The 19484-nt window shown below is 43.2% G+C and overlaps 1 protein-coding gene across 12 annotated transcripts in view; it reads left to right on the top strand.

The window, feature by feature from the left end:
* The window catches only part of TJP1 (tight junction protein 1), a 350674-nt gene that overhangs the window by 320224 nt on the left and 10966 nt on the right, over positions 1–19484 (top strand). For 10 of the 12 annotated variants that reach the window (XR_003429203.1, XM_027089108.1, XM_027089109.1 and 7 more), the window contains 11 exons: positions 849–1068; positions 1350–1534; positions 1635–1730; positions 5027–5109; positions 5707–5917; positions 6218–6318; positions 9547–9897; positions 10223–10462; positions 11298–12161; positions 12310–12407; positions 13668–13895. Coding sequence is in view for 11 of the 12 variants with exons in the window: in XM_027089108.1 (XP_026944909.1) it covers positions 849–1068; positions 1350–1534; positions 1635–1730; positions 5027–5109; positions 5707–5917; positions 6218–6318; positions 9547–9897; positions 10223–10462; positions 11298–12161; positions 12310–12407; positions 13668–13895 (2677 nt within the window). In the remaining variant the exon portion in view is untranslated. The remainder of the gene's footprint in view (positions 1–848; positions 1069–1349; positions 1535–1634; positions 1731–5026; positions 5110–5706; positions 5918–6217; positions 6319–9546; positions 9898–10222; positions 10463–11297; positions 12162–12309; positions 12408–13667; positions 13896–19484) is intronic. The other 2 variants (XM_027089115.1, XM_027089116.1) reach the window with 1 other exon arrangement.

Consider the following 19484-nt stretch of genomic DNA (forward strand, 5'->3'; position numbering starts at 1 on the left):
AGATTTTGTTTATTTTGTCACTTAGGGGCACACAGTCTTACACTGTGCTTGTTAACACAGCACAGTAATAGGACCAGCCAACCTTTCTGGCGTTCTATTGAAGTAGAGTGCCATCTGCACGGAAAAATCCTATAGTATTCCACACAAAAGTGCATATGGGTAGCTTCTGAATTTTGTATTCATGTTTTCTAAGCAATATACTCTGATGTTTGTTAGCATTAATGCAAGGGAATGCCTGATTTTCTCTGTGATTAAGCAGATACATTTTCATTTAGAACAGGGTTTCTCAAGCTTGTCACTGTTGATGTTTTGAACCAAATAATTCTTTGTTGTAAAGGCTATCCCGTGTGTTTTAGGCTGTTTGAAAGCATCCTTCCCTCTGCTCACTAAGTGTCCGTAGCACACACACCTCCTTTCAACACACAATTGCAACTATCAAAAATGTCTCCATGTATGCCAGCTCTTCCCTGGGGGGAACAGAATTGCCCTCATTTGAGAACCACTCATTTAGAAAATGGGACATAGATGAGGTTTGCAGGGGCTGCAGCGAAATTAAGTTAGATGATTTAAATAGAAAGCATGTGTGGCTTTGGACAAGTTGCTTGATCTGTATCTGCAGTAGTTTCCTCATTTGTGAAATGGAAGTGCTAAGAGTTCCCATTTCGTGAGATAATGATGATGTCCACAAGACAGAATACTTAGTAATTAGTAAGGAGCCACCGTTTGTTGGAAACTGTTGTTTTTGTTATTGTTGATATTATCAATAGAATCTTCACGTAATGTATTCTCTTCAGATTAATATCTTTTCCCACTAGTTACTGATAATTTTTTGTTTTGATTCCTTTTAGTTTATCGTCGCATCGTAGAATCAGATGTAGGAGATTCTTTCTATATTAGAACTCATTTTGAATATGAAAAGGAATCTCCCTATGGACTTAGTTTTAACAAAGGAGAGGTGTTCCGTGTTGTGGATACTTTGTACAACGGAAAACTGGGCTCTTGGCTTGCTATTCGAATTGGCAAAAATCATAAGGAGGTAGAACGAGGCATCATCCCTAATAAGAACAGGTATGAATGTTTGGATACTTCTTACAGAACAAATTAAGGAAATGATGACAATATTTCAGTCCCACTGGGAAATTTTGGTAACGTAAAGAATTAATTTTCACTGTATTTACCATATCTAAAACTGACTTAGTTGTATAAACTCCTTTATTTTAGTTTAACCATTAAGATTTAAACTGCATGTGAAGTTCTATCCAGTGTTTTGACATTTTGTTTCACTATAAGTCTTTCTCCATTTTGTTTTTAAAATACCCTTATTTTTATTTTTGTCTTTTCTTGTCCAGAGCTGAGCAGTTAGCCAGTGTACAGTACACACTTCCAAAGACGGCAGGAGGAGACCGCGCCGACTTCTGGAGATTCCGAGGTCTGCGTAGCTCCAAGAGAAATCTGCGCAAGAGCAGAGAAGATTTGTCAGCCCAGCCGGTTCAGACAAAGTTCCCAGCATATGAGAGAGTTGTTCTTCGAGAAGGTAGTCTGTTTTCTACAGATGAACCTAATACCTTTTAATGTCAGTTTGCCTAAGAAAGAAGAAGTATAAACTGTGCTATTTTTCATTTGAATCTCCCCAGCTGGATTTCTGAGGCCTGTAACCATCTTTGGACCAATAGCTGATGTTGCCAGAGAAAAGCTGGCCAGAGAAGAACCAGATATTTATCAGATTGCAAGTAAGTAGTCTCCATACGGACTTCAGATGAGATTGAGCGTGTTTCTTTACTAATTACTTCTCTAAAGGGTGGGTCTGATCCATTCACTTAATAGAAATAACACTTTTTGTAAGTGAACATTTGCAATTGATCCCATGAGGGAAACCTGAGTGACTGTGTCTGTGCTCTGCCAGTTCCCTTTCATAAGAAAAAGAATCACCATTTATGAGAATCTCTTAGCACACAGTCTTGTTTAATCCTGACAGTATCCCATGGGGCGGGTGTCAGAATGTCCAGCTGAAGCTGGGCGAGTTGAGCTGTAGGGTGGTTGTGACGGAGACCACCGCCCCGCCTCTTTAGTTGGGGTGTCATGATGACACCCAGCTAATGAGTCACACACTTGGCTCTGAACCCAGCTCTTTCTGGCTCCAGCCCAGTGCTTTCAGTCATTAAGCAAACAAATACTCAGATATGTCAGAAGAGTAATAAAAGCATGATTCATGCTATTGCTTATTGCAGACAGATATAGTAGGTTAGTATTAAATATAAATATCGAGGAAGTAGTGCTTTAAATGCTTACAGATTTTGCTTGCAGATTCTTTCATCGTTTCATTATTTTAGCTATTATGGTAGTTTAAATACACAGACTTAGTTATGATCACTTAGGCTTGCTTTAAGTTATTTGTATCATCCGTTTCAAATTTATATTTTACTAATACAAAGGGTGCAGAAATCTGTCCATGTTTTGTTTGCTTTGTCTGTCCATATTACGCTTTGCTTTTGTTCTGCAAAGGATTTAAATACTCAAGAATATAGCTTTTTCCATATATATGCTGAATTTCTTAGACAGAATTACCAAAGATAGGAAGGAATGACCCAAGACACGAGCACTCCTGGCTGCTGCTGTGTAACTTTGGCTGCTTCCAGAGGGTTGTGCAGCTGTTGTTCCTGCTGGCACTATAAACTCCCAAGTGCTGATTTAATATTATATATATTGCTTTTCATTTGGTTGCTGGTGAAGTTGAATGAGGATATTTTCTGAAACTCAGAAGATTTGCAGACAAATGATAGTAAAATTTGGGCAATTTAGAAAATGTTCATTTCTGATTCATCACTCAGTTTGTTAGTCTTTTCAGAAGAGATCTTTTTTTGGTCATTGCTTATAGATAACATTTTGCCTGAAGAAGTTGATACGTATAGATACCACCTGTAACCAAACTTAGGGCTTTTAAATTTAGGAAAAGCAAGTGTGAAGACTTAGAAAGCTCTGTCTTAAGGACTAATTGGTTGATTAATTGGGTTTACTCTACAACCAGACTCTTACGAAAGGGATTCAGATCGCTTAGTTATGTATCCTATTTGAATCTAATGAGAGTATTTTGAGTTTAGAGACTAGTAGCATTTTCTCCACCCAGAACCTCCCAGTTGATCTCCCTCCGTCGTTCTCCCATGTCCACCAGATTGGAGATTGGCCCTGCTGTCTCACGATGGCCTTGTTCTCCCAGATCATCCCCTTGTCCCTCAGCCTGACCTCTGAACTTCCATGTCTCTGTCTTTGTCTGATCTGAACAACCAGAGCTCTAACTTCTGAGCTTTCCTGTGACCAGAGCCTCAGACATCGCTGTGCCTTTTCGGTGAAAGCCTTCATGTCAGTGGACCTCTGAGACGCGTGGTTAGAAATCAGCCCAAGCTGCCTTGGCGTGTTTTGCGCCAGGAGGGAGGCACAGGTTGCCAGTGTGAAAGCACAGGCTGTGTCATAGTCACAAGTTACAGCCTTCTCTGCTCCCAAGTCCCCTTCTGCTGATGTGAAAAGAGGTCCCTAACCCAGGACTCCCCAGCCAGTCTGCTGTAGTTGTTGCTGCTGAGTGTGGGCCTGCCCGGGTATTGAGCAGCCGTCTGCGGCCGGGCGGGCCCTGCTGTGGGGAGGCCTCCTCAGGGTATCTGTGTGCCATACAGACAGAACCATTGCCACTCACATGCCACAATGTGAAAAAGGTTTGCAGACAGTGCCATGCCAGGCCACACTGGAGCAAAAGAAAAAGGGAAATCCCTATATACATGTTTTTATATATATATTATATATATATTTTTTAATGGCTGTTTTTTCCAGAACATGAAAATAGTTGGAAAATTTTTGAAGACATGAGTATTAAAACTGACATTATTTTAAATTTAAATATTTTATTTAGACCAAACACATAACTTATAATTTTACCTTTCTGGTTTTAATGGAAGCAAATTTATCAATATTATTTTGTAAATCTACATTTTTTTAAGCTTATTTTCAATTGAGAGAATTGCCATATTTGGCTGTTTCTCTTGACCAAGTGACAGTCCTAAATAATTTTTGCTCACGTTCCACTTACTGATTCTTTTCTTTTAAATAATTAATTAATTAATTAATTAGTCAGGCTGCATCAGGTTTTAGTTGCATCACGCGAGCTTTTCGTTGTGGCATGCCGGCTTCTCTCTAGTTGGAGCATGCAGGCTCTAGAGCACGCAGGCTTAGTTGCCCCGTGGCATGTGGGATCTTAGTTCCCCAACCAGGGATTGAACCCACGTCCCCTACATTGCAGGGCGGATTCTTAACCACTGGACCATCAGGGAAGTCCCTCCACTTACTGATTCTATTTAAAATGTTCATTTTGAAGTATTTATTTTGCTTTTGTGAACATATTGCATCCAAATATTATTGGACTTCTGAGGTTTGGGGGCACTCCCTTGAATTTTGCACTGGGGTGAGTGGCCCACTTGCTTTTAAAAAAAAAACAAAAAACTATTTATTTACTTACTTACCTACCTACCTACTTATTCATTTAGCTGTGCTGGGTCTTAGTTGTGGCATGCAGAATCTTCATTGTGACATGTAGGATCTTTAGTTGGGGCATGTGGGCTCTTAGTTGCGTCATGCATGTGGGATCTAGTTCCCTGATCAGGGATTGAACCTGGGCCCCCTGCATCAAGAGCACAGAGTCTTAGCCACTGGACCACCAGGGAAGTTCTCCCCCTTGCCGTCTGATCCCAGCAGTGTTGGAAGCATTGATGTAACCCGGGGTTCTCAGCCAGGGTGGGTCTGTCCCAGAGACGACATTTGGCCGCAGTTCTGTTTGTCACCGTGGGAGCAAAAGGGAGGTGGGGGGCTGCTACTGACATCCAGTGGGTGGAGGCCAGAAATGCTGCTCAATAGGCCGTGGTGCACGGGAAGCCCCCACAACTACACGTCATGGAGCCCAGCGTGTCATTATGCCCAGCAGTTGAGAAACTGACCTAACCAGTGGAAATTTGGTGTTTTGTTTTTGTCCTGACTGCACGACTAGAAAGTGAACCTCGAGATGCTGGAACTGACCAACGGAGCTCTGGTATTATTCGCCTTCATACAATAAAGCAAATAATAGATCAAGTAAGTTATTAGAAATTGACCCGTTTCATTGTAAGCTGTGAATTTTGTGTTTCTCAGTGGGATGGGTTTGGTTAAACTGAAAGTAGAAGGTAGTTTTTCTAAAGTTATTACTGGTATACCGTAAGTAAATTACTGAGACATTAAAATAATCACTTTCAATGGAACGGTAGTACGTGCCTGAAAAGATGAGCTTTCATTACCACAAAAGAGTATACAGTGTTCACATATGTCGATAGACTTGATACCGCATCAGGACAATTCAGGTTGCACTTTGATATTTATATGTTAGGAATGTGTTGCTACTCACAAGGCCATATCAGGAACATTAAATTATTACACTTATTTTCACTCTCTGCTTGCAAGTATTTGGGCTATCTTAAAAGTGAGCTAGTTAAAACTTTTTTTTAAATTGGACTAGAAATTATATTGCATTAACTTCTGAGTACACCTTTTTCTAATGTGTGCTCCTGAGACATTTTGGAGCACAGTTAAACGTCCATTCCCATTGGAATGTAGTCTCAGCTGTGACTTTCTGAAGGTGATGCTTCTTAGTTACCGTGTCTTGCGTCCTTGTTTATTTTTTTCTTGTGTCTTCAGGATAAACATGCTTTATTGGATGTAACACCAAATGCAGTTGATCGTCTGAATTATGCCCAGTGGTATCCAATTGTAGTGTTCCTTAACCCTGATTCTAAGCAAGGTGTGAAAACAATGAGGATGAGGTTATGTCCAGAATCTAGGAAAAGCGCCAGGAAATTATATGAGCGGTCTCATAAACTTCGTAAAAATAATCACCATCTTTTTACAAGTGAGTATATTAAAGGCCGCCTTTCAGCTTACAGTGTCTATGCAACAATATGTGGGCAAAAATGTTGTGTTGTTCAAATATTAAAACTCATATAACCTTTGCCTGTTATGCTTGTTGTTGTGTTAATGGCTGCTGTTGATTGAAAGAAATGGTTCAGTGCCAAAATAGACATTTCCAGAGGTGTGTCCTCAATACTATCTGTCAGATAACTCAGTAGTGGTGACTGAACTCTAAGCAATGGTTGAGTGAATTCTGACTTTTGCCGTGTTGTAATCATAGAACAATGTTATCTATTTGCAGCTACAATTAATTTAAATTCAATGAATGACGGTTGGTATGGTGCATTGAAAGAAGCAATTCAGCAACAACAGAACCAGTTGGTGTGGGTTTCTGAGGGAAAGGTAAGAAATTTCCTGTTTTTAACCCATTTGATAAATTATATAACTAATCAGAGAAGCCTCTGAGTCACCATTGTTTTCTAATTGGATCAACTTATTAAAGTAATTTGGGGCATTAGCTTTTAGGTTTTTATAATTTGTAAGGGTTATGAAAGTTGTTTTTGATAGTAGAAGATTCTGAAGTTTCTCTCCCCACTGAATTACCATTCAGTGGTATTCTCAGAGAATTCTCAGAGGGTAACTTAAAAGAGCAGGGTTGAGTTCTGACTCTGCCCCTGTCTGACTGAGGAATGACTTTGAACCTGGCTTCTGTTTCTTCCTCTGGAAACAAGGGGAATGGGTGGGCTAGATGAGTGGTCCCCAAAGTGCTGTGCTCAGCATGTGAGATCCAGGACTCGCCCTGAAGAAGAGGCACTCTGAAGGCAAGGAATGGTTGGGGACCACCGTGCTGCAAACCAAGCGCCCTGGAGCAGCACAGTACCCACCAGCATGGTGATGGCTCTGAGAGGTCTGAAGTAAAGGACTTAACTTTGCTACTTTAAGCATTTCCCTAAATCCTTACCTAAGGAATTTTTTTTTCACTCAGCACCTGTTAACATTCTTAAAACGTACTGAAAATGTCAGACAAAGCAATACATCCTTTTGGCTTTGAATTTTGATTTTATAAAGATTAAAATAACTACTTTCTGTTGTTAAGTCTTTCTGGTCTTTTAGCAGTTCTTGATGGGAAAGTCCTGTTTATTTTGTTGGGAGAGATAATAATTTTCTCAAAGTATACAGTTAAAAGAATCTTTTGTTTTAAATGTCTTTTACCTTCAGATCAACACAATATTAATATATTTTAGTTGCTAGGGAAGATTGAGAATATCTGTTCTCTTATTTTGTTTTTTGTATTTCCTTGTCGGCTTGGTTTTTGTTGTGTTTTGCCCCTGCATGGCCCCTCCTTTCCTCTGCCTGGCTATGGCCCCAGGTGCTGTGGCCGTGCATGCTGCATGCTTAGAACCCCCGTGCCCCTCACCCAGAAAACACAACCTCTGCCAAGAAGAGATGTTGAAATGCTGACATCTAGAGGTAGTGTCTGCTGCTCCCACCTGTGGTCCTGTGTCAGAACCATGCCTTTTCTCCTCAGTACCACTCTGGGCGGTGGGCCGTACACATGAGAACCTGAGACCACTTTGAGTAACTGACATATCAGCCGGGACGCTTTATAGACAGAGGCAGGTAGAATAAACTCACTACACCACTTTATACGACACACTGTTACTAATTCTTAACTCTTGTGGCATTTGATTAAAAGGATTACCGTCCTCTCCATACTAATCTTCTATGACAACACAGTTCTGCCAGCAGCCTTGGTCAGGTAGAATGTTAATAGCTTTCACTGGTGATTTTTCTTTTCTTTTTTTTTGCGGTATCACTGGTGATTTTTGAAATAATATTAGTTTATAAATGCACAAGGTATACATGTCTACCTATCTGAGAGGTTTTTTAAATCCACAAATCTTAATTTTCTGTGATTTCTTTGATACTATTGTGTGCTTCCTTTCTTTGCTTGGATTTTAAAATGAAGGTCTAGCTCTCCCAGCTTTTTGTGTGAGGAAAATAGGTCATCTCAATTAATTTTATTAACTTTATTAATAGGTCTAATAGGTCATTTACTATTAGAATAGATTGATGCATTTTGTAAATCAGAAAAAGTGTTACAATTTAAATCGTTTGATTTATGCCCCCCTTCCATTCAAGTATATTTTCTCCAAATAGATTCTTAAACTAAAACCACTTCATTTCACATCGACTCTCCTGAGCTAACTACTTTGATCTGATTGCTAGGAAGAGTTCCTTTTTGCAATTTCTGTGACAGGCTTGTATGTTCCCTATTAAACCAAGAAAAATCATCCGGAGGCTTTCTTAACATGTAAGCATATGTCATTTCTGGTTTAGAGCACTCCTGGTTCTTGCTCACTTCTGCATTTCATACCACTGCAAAAGCTGCATTTCATACCACTGCAAAAGCTGAGCAGGTTAGTGAGTTGAGTTGTTCTTCCCCAGGGCCTTAAATACTTCCCTGGCTGGCTCCTGGGTTATAGTCTTCCAGACCCCGCGAGTCAGAGATCAAAGTAGATAGCAAGAAGGTTTCAAGCCATTGAGATTTCAGTGGGAGAGACTCTGCCGGGAACATAGAGCATAGCCCTAGTGCGCTCACTCTCCAAACCAGGCAGGTGATCTGTTGAAAGCCAGAGTCACGGAAAGCTGGTCTTTCCCATTAAGGGAGGGCTCAGGGTCAGGCTGTTGCAGAGCCAGGATTGGGACTGTGGGGGAAGCACCATTCAGGCGGCTCGAGCCTTGTTTATCCTTCAGTCCATGCCGTCAGAATTCTGGGTTCTGGATCCTCCAGCTCTCGTGCCTCTCTGGGCGCAGGGTCCAGGCATGGTCTTCCAGGACTGTTGTGTGTAATACGGGCACTAGCTTCAAATTAGTATCCATGACAGCCTGTTGACTGCAGCACTGTACTTCCCTTTCCCTCAAATACTTCCGTTCTTTCTGGTCTGCTCAGAAGATAATCAGTGCAGACTGAAGGCTAACTCAGCTCTTAATTGTCTGTAAAAGAGAGTCATAACTGCACTTCCCTCTCTGCATCCATCTGTGAAGAATAATTTTTAAAAGTTCTTAGTTTAATTAGGCAACCAGCACTTAGATGATGCTTTTCCGTTGTGTTTTATAAAGCTCTAGGGCCAAATACCAAGTTTTTTAAGAAGCTGTTTTCTTTAATATATAGATTTTATATATACATAAACTCTTGTTCAGCTTGAACTGTGGCGTTTATTTTCCTGGTTATTCTCACGTGCGCTGTTCTGTCAGTCACTGTGTCTTTGTTTCTGTGAGCTTGGTCTGGCAGCACTCTCCCTCTTCACCCTCCTCTGGGCTGACAAGCTAGTGACTGACTAGGTTTCAAAATCAGAGTGGGGCCAGGGCTCCTTCGCTGTCTTCTGGGGCTTTGTCACGGCCGGCCAGCCGACGTTCCACTCATCCAAGCCCTTCAGATCTCAAAGGATGCTCTGTGTGTCTGCATGTGTGCTTGTACTATCTTCTTGACCTTTCCTCACCAGAAGTTTCAAGAAACAGATGTGATTTCTGCAAAGAAAAGTATCCTTTTCAGTCTCCCTTGTAAAATAAAGGCCATCTCTTAAAGAACTACTGAATAAATTTTTAATTTACTTCTATTTGACCCAGGCGGATGGTGCTACAAGTGATGACCTTGATTTGCATGATGATCGTCTGTCCTACCTGTCAGCCCCAGGTAGTGAATACTCAATGTATAGCACGGACAGTAGACATACTTCTGACTATGAAGATACAGATACAGAAGGCGGGGCCTACACTGATCAAGAACTAGATGAGACTCTTAATGATGAGGTGGGGACTCCCCCGGAGTCTGCCATTACACGGTCCTCTGAGCCTGTCAGAGAGGATTCCTCTGGAATGCATCATGACCACCAGACATATCCTACTTACTCACCACAAGCGCAGCCACAGCCAGTTCATAGAATAGACTCCCCTGGACTTAAGACAGCCTCTCAACAGGTAAGCAGCAAGCATTCAACGTTTTGCAGTTAGAGGTGCATTGTTAAAGTCTAGGATATGGTGATTGAATTAAAAATATATTGTCCTTTCTCCAGATTAAGAATTAATCTTTAATTTCAACTTGAGAATACCAAGGACTTAATTCTAAACTTTGTGTGTTTATCTTAGACAGCAGTATATTGAAATTTAAAAAATTCAGGACATGAGGTCATAGTTTTGTTATTCAGCACACTTAAAATGTATGTCTATCAACCACTATAAATGGAAGTGGGAAGTTAGCAGTAAACAGAAACACTATATTTAAAATATTTTAAACACTTCACAGAAAGCAGAAGCCTCATCTCCAGGCCCTTACCTTTCGCCTGAAACAAACCCAGCATCATCAACCTCTGCTGTTAATCCTAATGTAAACTTAACTAATGTCAGACTGGAGGAGCCCACCCCAGCTCCTTTCACCTCTGACTCACCACAAGCTGATTCTTTAAGAGCACCACGCACTGAGGCAGCTCACATAATGCTAAGAGGTCAAGAGCCATCATTGTCGTCGCATGTAGATCCAGCAAAGGTACCTGTGCTGCAGTGTTGCGCTAATCTGTTGCTCTCCATCAGTCTAGCACATGATTGTGTTTGCTTTGCCCTTTACGTGTTCCTTTTGCTTTTTACTGTGGGCTTATGCCCCATACTGTTTTCAAATCAGTACAAATCATTTCGGTTCTATAATTTGCATGGCTTCCAGTGATATACTGATTATTTTAAAATAGGCCTTTTAATTGGGATTGGTACTTAATATTTTTATTATTTTTTAATGTTTGGCTTTCAGAATCTTCCAGAATTTCTTTCTTTCTTTTTTCTTTTTAAACATCTTTATTGGAGTATAATTGCTTTACAATGTTGTATTAGTTTCTGCTGTATAACAAAGTGAATCAGCTATATGTGTATATATATATATCCCCATATCCCCTCCCTCTTGCGTCTCCCTCCCACCCTCCCTATCCCACCCCTCTAGGTGGTCAGAATTTCTTAATCTATAGTTCAGACCCATTTTAAACTTCTTTATGTTTTATAAATTACGGTGTCCATAAATTTTCTTTTTGATTTTATTTTCAGTGTCCAAATCAAGTGGAATCAACAGTTCAGTGCATTAATTTTCTACTAAACTTAATAATTAAAAAGTTAAAGTATCTTTAACTCACTTTTCATTTAGTATGCTGAAAAGTAAAAGCCCCTACTTGCATTGTAAAGTTTGAGCTTCACTTAAACTGGCTTTCTCCACTAATCTGTTTCTGTCCTGGTAATAAATGGTAGAACATGCCATTTTTACATATTAAACCATAGTTTGTCTTAAAATAGACTAGAATTTGAAACAAGCCTGTGTCCTTATGCGTGGATTTTTTATACAGGTATATAGGAAGGATCCCTATCCTGAGGAAGTGATGAGACAGAACCATGTTTTGAAGCAGCCAGCTGTTGCTCACCCAGGGCAGAGGCTAGACAAGGAGCCCAGTCTGAGCTATGAGCCGCAGCCCCCATACGCAGAGAGACAGGCCAGCAGGGACCTGGAGCAGCCTGCCTACAGATATGACTCCTCAAACTACACGGACCAGTTTCCTCGAAACTACGACCATCGTCTGCGCTATGACGACCGCATCCCTGCGTATGAGGAGCAGTGGTCCTATTATGATGACAAACAGCCGTACCAGCCCCGGCCTTCTTTTGATAATCAGCACCCGCGAGACCTGGACTCCAGACAGCATCCCGAGGAGTCCTCAGAACGAGGGTATTTCCCACGTTTCGAGGAGCCAACCCCTCTGTCCTATGAAAGCCGACCGCGCTACGACCCGCCACTCAGGACCTCCACCCTGCGGCACGAAGAGCAGCCCGCTCCTGGGTTTGACGTGCATGGGAGGTACAGGCCAGACGCGCAGCCCTACTCCTCCACAGGCCCCAAGGCGTCCGAGCCTAAGCAGTATTTTGACCAGTACTCACGGAGTTATGAGCAGGTCCCGCCCCAAGGCTTCACCTCCAAAGCAGGCCCGGGCCACTACGAGCCTCTCCACGGTGCTGCCCTTGTCCCGCCTCAGCACAAGCCGGAAGTGCCGCCCGCAAGTACCAAACCACTGCCTCCACCCCCAGCTCTGGTCGAGGAAGAGGAAGACCCAGCGATGAAGCCACAGTCAGTGCTCACCAGAGTGAAAATGTTTGAAAACAAAAGGTCTGCATCAGTGGAGAGCAAGAAGGATGAAAACCATAACTCTGGTTTCAAGGTAAATACGTGATTGTGTCTCCTGCCTCACGTTCAGAGCACATTCAGTGACTGTTGTGCGTAACGCTTCATAATGTTCCCTCCCCCTTAAACGAAGCCTGTTTTCTCATGATCTCTCCCTGAGGCTCGTGTGTCTTATTTTTCTGCAGCCTCCAGAGGTCACGTCTAAACCTGCAGGTGCTCCCGTCCTAGGTCCTAAAGCCCCGGCTCAGAATCAGCTCATTGAACACGACAGAACACTGCACAGGTGGGTGCTTTGCAGGCTTGTGGCCTACAACTGACTGAGAGTGTGGCCCTCTTACTAGAGAGGAGGCAGGGAAGGCAGAGGTCTCCCTTGTCCTTAGGTGAACTCCTCCAGCTTTTGCAGTTAAAACAGTGGTCCTAGAAGAAAAAGTAAACAGCTTTATGTATTATACCTTCTGTAACACATCTTTATTATTCTTTCAGTTAACAAATCTTTCAAACACATATTTCTCTAGCAAATGGCTAAAGTACAGTTTTTAAAGCCCTAATTACTTTTGGACTGTGTTTTTTAGTTTAATAGTGCTTTTGGACATGCAAACTGTTAGTTTTTAGGGGTGAGGAAACAGACTCAGATAGCTATGAGATAACTAAACTTAATCCTTTAGAAAGCGCCAGGAGGGATGAAGCTGAGGCTGACAGGAGTTGCTGGGAGAGGAACCCGCCAGCTGTGCTCTTAGCTGTGGCCTGATTTGGCTGCTGCTAAGTTGATGGGCTGCATTTGAATACAGTTCTTTGGCCTAATATGTTTCATTCGCTTATATTTGTGCTTGTAATAAAGAGGAACTACTGTCTAACATGTACATTTTCCTCTGATTTTAATGTCTGTTGCTCTTCATGAAAATGTAAACTACTGTGATGTCTCCTTTAGCTGGGATCACTAGCAAATAAGCTCTTCTACACAGAGTAAACATGTACTAACTGAAAGCTTAGCCCCCCCTTCTTGGTGTGAAACGTATTTAAGTTTATCCATTTTTGATGCGGAGTTTCTGAAATTTGCTAACTAGGGCCTATGTAACAGTGCCTTAATTTGCTGATAATGTACTTTCTTTGCCACGTGCTTCCTGTGTCCTCTGGAACTTTGGACATGTCGAGCTCTTTCCTTATATGAGGATCATTTATTGATCCTGCTGTAAAGTTCTTCAGCTCTCGGTTTTTATTGTTGCTGACGATGATGGTGCATGTACTTGAGGAAGCCCTCCACTGTCTGGCTTACTTTTCTTTTTCTGATGAGCTGCTTCTAACGAGGTCACTATCAAGCTTAATAGATAGGTTGTGTTTAGGACTCACGGGCCAGGAGAGTGTTGCCATCGAGTATAATGTATGAGGACACGGGACTGGGAATGTCCACCTTGACTGCTGCACTGCTCAGCCAGATCCTGAGTAACCACAGCAGTCAGTGGAAGGTTAAGGTGAAACTTACGTATTCCATTTTATTTGCCAAATTAACTTCTCAAAAGTTATTTCATTTATCATTCATTATCAGGATCCCCGAACCGCAAAAACCTCAAATGAAGCCGCCTGAAGACATTGTTCGGTCAAATCATTATGATCCTGAGGAAGATGAAGAATACTATCGAAAACAGCTCTCCTACTTTGATCGAAGAAGTTTTGAGAGCAAGCCTTCTGCACATGTCCCTGCCAGCCACCTCTCAGAGCCCGCCAAGCCGGTTCATTCTCAGAGTCAGCCACAGTTTTCTAGTTACTCTTCCAAGTGAGTTATTTTGTTTAAGACTTACCTTTTAAAAATAAGATGAAACATAAAGTGCAGTTAATCACACAAAGTTCAGTGTGTGTGTGCGCGTGCGCGCGCGCGTGTGTGTGTGTGTATTGTTTTGTTTTTTGGCCTTGCTGCTTGGCATGCGAGATTTTAGTTCCCTGACCAGGGATCAAACCCTTGCCCCTGCAGTGGAAGTGCAGAGTCCTAACCACTGGACTGCCAGGGAAGTCCTAAGTTCAGTATATTTTGAAGGAAAATAGTTAGCTATGTAATACATGACTTCTGTAGGCTCTTAGCATTTCAGCAGTGTGTGTTCTATCTAGCTCTGGGATGTGTGTTTTTTGTTCTTAAACTCTAGCGTCAGCTATGTAAATTTTTTGCATTAAAAATATGTTAAAATCAAAGGATTTTGAAATCAAAGCGCTTTGAGGTAAGAGAGGATAAACGGTTAAGACCCTGATTTTTAAGAGTCTCTCCCTTCTGTGCAGCACACGTTCTCATCCTTCTCTTCTGTTTGTTTTTTAAAAATAAAAGTAGGGTTAGGGCTTCCGTGGTGGCGCAGTGGTTGAGAGTCCACCTGCCGATGCAGGGGACACGGGTTCGTGCCCCGGTCCGGGAGGATCCCACATGCCACGGAGCGGCTGGGCCCTTGAGCCATGGCCGCTGAGCCTGCGTGTCCGGAGCCTGTGCTCCACAATGGGAGAGGCCACAACAGTGAGAGGCCTGCGTACCGGAAAAAAAAAAAAAAAAAGTAGGGTTGTGTTGGGGAGTGACATTGAGGGACGATACTAAAGAGTTTTTAAAAATTTTTTTCCAAGTCAAGAGAAAACTTGTCGTTTATTATTGTTTGAGCTTGAGGAGACTTTAGAGATTTCTGGTCTAGCTGTAAACATGAGGAACCCAAGCTCCAGCGAGGGGCCGTGACAGGGGCAGAGCTAGGAGTGAGCCCCAGGTTCCTGCTGTCTTTTTCCTGTCTGTGCTGCTCCCTTCTGTTTGCTTGTCTACTGGGTTTTTTGGTTTTCTTTCTTGTGTGTTTTGTTGGGGTACAAACTACAAACCCACATGTGCCCGTGTGAGTTTGTATCCCGTTCTGGTTCTGCCACTGGTTGAGCCCTGACTAATGGTGAATTTGGTTCTGAGAGTGGAGTATAAACACACACAGGCACAGGTGGGTTCATACTTGAGCAGAACAGGCCCACAGAATGGAAGTAGATGTGGATTTATTACAAGGGATTCGTTTACACAGTTGTGGGGCCAGGCTGAGCAAGTCCTAAGTCTGCAGGGCAGGAAGGGAAATGCCTAGTGGTCTCGGAGCTCAGGGAAGCTGTTAACTCCTCTTGAGAAGGGCCCATCTAGATAATCTCCCTAGGGATACCCGTATTAGTGTTTGAGTGAATAACTGGGACTGTATTTCTGCGTAGCCAAGACGAGACATTAAAAAGCAACCACAGGGCTTCCCTGGTGGCACAGTGGTAGAGAGTCCGCCTGCCAATGCAGGGGACACGGGTTCGTGCCCCGGTCCGGGAAGATCCCACATGCCGCAGAGCGGCTGGGCCCGTGAGCCACGGCCGCTGAGCCTGCGCATCCGGAGCCTGTGTGCTCCGCAACGGGAGAGGCCACAACAGTGAGAGGCCCGCGTGCTGCAAAAAAAAAAAAGCAACCACAAATCACTTTTGTGCCTAAGTTTAAAATCATGAAGATTTTTACTGAATTAGATGCTTCGGACTGTCTGAACATATCATTTGTCACTTGCTGATCAGTGAAAATTCTTTTAGAATATACTTTAAAACCTCTAATATTAAAACTTAAAAGCCTACTTAAAAAAATTATTTATTTATGGCTGTATTGGGTCATCGTTGCTGCGCGCGAGCTCTCTCTAGTTGCGGCGAGCGGGGGCTACTCTTTATTGCAGTGCGTCGGCTTCTCATTGCGGTGGTTTCTCTTGTTGCGGAGCACAGGCTCTAGGTGCGCGGGCTCAGTAGTTGTGGATTGCAGGGTCTAGAGCACAGACTCAGTAGTTGTGGTGCACGGGCTTAGTTGCTCCGTGGCATGTGGGCTCTTCCCGGACCAGGGCTCGGACCCGTGTCCCCTGCATTTGCAGGCGGATTCTTAACCACTGCACCACCAGGGAAGTCCCTAAAAACCTACTTTCAATTACCACTTGCCTTCTAAGACATCATTTAAAGTGAAGATTTAAAACCTTTTCCACTGTTATCCATTTAAATCTTTGTCTACGGAAGAAAGCAGTTTATGAGAAACACAGCTGCGAACTGTGAGTGGTGCAGTTCGGGCTCTGTTTGAAGCAGACAGTCTTGCACGAGTGTTGTGAGCCTCCCCTAACACAAGCCTAGAGAGGTGCCCAGTGCATCTGGAGAGAGTCCAGACCAGGATGAGCTGGGCGTGGAGCCTGAGAAGCTCACCTTCCATGAGATGGAAGGGCGTCACCACTTTTACTGAAGCTGTTTAAACATATTCATTCCTCTCAGAAGGGAGTCCAGTTTAAAGAGAGATTTTATTTATCCTTTTACATACTTGGTAAATAGAATACAGCCTTAACAGGATACATTTAGGTCTAAAAAGTAAATTAAAAGTTTTGCTAGGGAATCAGATGACAAGGTATTTTTTGGTTTTGTGTGAATCTTGTTCTCTGGAGAGAAGACTCAGTAATATATCTATGACGTATAGTTTTCAGACATGGTCTAGAACACTGCCGAGCACTTGGCGGTGGAGGGGCTCAGTCATTCCATGTGGAGTGACCAAGGCTCAGCACAAGCCCCGGCGCACTCCTCCTCACGTCCACAGCCCTGGGAGGAACCAGTGTTTGCTGGGCAGAGGTCCCATGAGAAAGAGATCATGTCTGTCTCTGTAGATTCACTGCGGACTCGGTTTGATATTACTGTTTACTGTTGGTAGTGTTATGGGGTGAGAAAGTCTAACTTGAGATGGATACTAGGATGCCTTTCCTTCCTTTGTATATGAAAGTAATGCTGCATTTTCCCATATAATAAGGTTTTTTTAAAAAAATAATTTTTGGCTGCGTTGGGTCTTCCTTGCTGCATGCGGGCTTTCTCTATTTGCGGCGAGTGGGGGCTACTCTTTGTTACGGTGCGTGGGCTTCTCATTGCCGTCTTGTTGCAGAGCATGGGCTCCAGGTGCGTGGGCTTCAGTGGTTCTGGCTCGCGGGCTCTAGAGCACAGGCTCAGTCATTGTGGCTCACAGGCTTAGTTGCTCCACGGCATGTGGGATCTTCCCGGGCCAGGGCTCGAACCCATGTCCCCTGCATTGGCAGGCGGATTCTTAACCACTGAACCACCAGGGAAGCCCTCCCATATAGGTTTTTAATGGTTAGAGAGTTGGAAAGGAGACTCGAGTGTCCTAGAAGATGACTCAGCAGGAAGTTGTTTCTATGCCTTCCCTTTCTAATGCTGTTTTACTCTTTTGCCCAATTAATACAACTTTAATAATTGGAAAATAGTTTAAAATATGGGGCCCTCTTTGTCTTACATTTCAAAACTATTTACTGTTTGTCACCAATAGATTGCCTACAGGCCTTATTCTCTAAAGTAAAACATAGAAATAACAAAGTTACCGTCTTCCAGATAATGCGTGCTTTTGTTCCACTTAAAAGCACACCTTAAAAATGGAGGGAATTAGAGCAGGGAGAAGTCTTTGATAGCACAGGATAAGTGCCCCAGAAGCAGGTAGCTGTCACCCAGTCTCACAGTCTGTTGAGCCACATTGATGCTGGAGAGGTGAGGAGACAGCAGCCCTGACATCACCTCCAAAGCAAGTTAGGAGTTGCCAGGATTCCAGGCCAGGGCTAGAAGAGCAGGCTCCATCTGGGTCTGTGCACGTGCTGCAGCTCAGAGATTGAGTTGTCTCCTTCAGGGCATCTAATGTGATTTCTGTCACTGGAATATCTACCTCTGAAGACGCAGCCTACCGTGAGACTTCCAGGTCTCAAGATAAATGTTGGTGGTTTTCAGCTTACAGGAATTAAGCATAAGATTAGCGTTAGGTGGTTTTGTGTGCATGTAGCATTATTAGATGAGAGAGGTGGAGACCAAGGGAGTCAGCGTGGCAGCTCTGCCCACCTCGGGGCTCAACGTCAGGCTCGGAAGGAGCACGTGTTGATCGTGTATCCGTACCGTGCTAGCTGTGGTGCTGCATCACTTCTGTGTTTTCACTCTGGACTTCTGTGCCTAGCCCCCTTTCTTTCAACAGAGCACTCACCCCCACTTCTTCAGAACCCGCTGCTTTATTTCATTTCTTTGTTCAGCACCAGGAGTGGGCAGCGGGCCAAGGAGTGAAGCTTAGCCACACTGCTGCCCACCAGAGCCCCATGTGTGTGGAGGGTGGGCGGGCGGGGCCTAGCTGCGTTCCACGTCTCCACCGGCTGCTGGTGTCCCGAGCTAAATGAGAGCCAGTGGTGGTTTCCTTTATAGACTGAAGTATGCTGAAATGGTGGATGTGTGTTTTTTGGTTGATGCTTTAAAATGACATTTGAGTTCTGTTTGCTGCAAACTTAGATTGATCGTTTTCTTTAATTTTTCTGTTGCGCTTGCTTTGCCATCACATAGATTTCTTGGCTCTTATACTAGCTCTGACTACTTGGAAAGGAGCTTCATGTGGTAAGACGGGGCACTGGTGTGAGGCTGTGACGTGAGGGTCCCTCGCTGTGGCACTGGCATTACGCGCACTTGCAGGTGTTAACGTCGTCTTCAGTGCTTAGTCCAGACACCCAAAATGAGATAATGGCGCGGCTTTAAAGCTGATCATGACTAGACTCCGCGACAGTAGTCTTCTGTGAAAGTACATTCCAAGCGTCTGTGTGACTGCGTGTGCACGTAAAGCCAGTGTACAGCTTTGGCTCTACAGAGCTCAGAGGGCAGTGTTGCAATTATGGGTCCTGTTTTAAAGATTTCTTTTGTGTGAATTTTACGTGTTCTATATTAACAATTGGCAATCTGAAAAAATAAGCATACATTCACAATTTGATTTAAATGAGCCTTAAAAATCAAGCAGTATTTGCTGCTCTAGCAATTGCTAAACAAAAAATGGATCTGGTAAATCCAGGATAAATTTTGAAGTAAAAAAAAGGTGCAGTGTTACTGGAACACAGCAGTACCCTTTGATTTACAAGCTGTTTTTGGCTGCTTTGGGGCAGAGTTTGAATAGCTGTGACAGAGGCCGTATGGCCAAGAAGCTGATAGCATTTCTTGTCAGCCCTTGACTAAGGGCTTGCCAGCCCCTGGCCCGTGACGTCACCTTCTGTGGTGCCTAGCCTGCACCAGAAGCTGGTGCTTCATGCCTTCTTAGGCACTACACCAGAAGGGGATCTAATGAGGATTTGGGCCAATAAATATTTTTCAGAATATTTGGACAACTTCATTAAACCTACCAGCCATTACTATTTTTTGTAGACCACAGTGTTGAATAGTACAAGTATACCCCGAATTCCATCTGCCTTTTGGTTGCCGTCTTTTGGATGCTTTACTAATATTCTTAAAATACCTGTGCTGCCTTTACACCTCTTGTGCTGGTGACTGGTTGGACTTGTTTGTGTGTTTTGGTAGAGTACCC

Source organism: Aethalodelphis obliquidens, unplaced genomic scaffold (genome assembly GCF_003676395.1).
Source record: "Aethalodelphis obliquidens isolate GAN/ISIS:26980383/991018 unplaced genomic scaffold, ASM367639v1 scaffold65, whole genome shotgun sequence".
Classification (NCBI taxonomy): domain Eukaryota; kingdom Metazoa; phylum Chordata; class Mammalia; order Artiodactyla; family Delphinidae; genus Aethalodelphis; species Aethalodelphis obliquidens.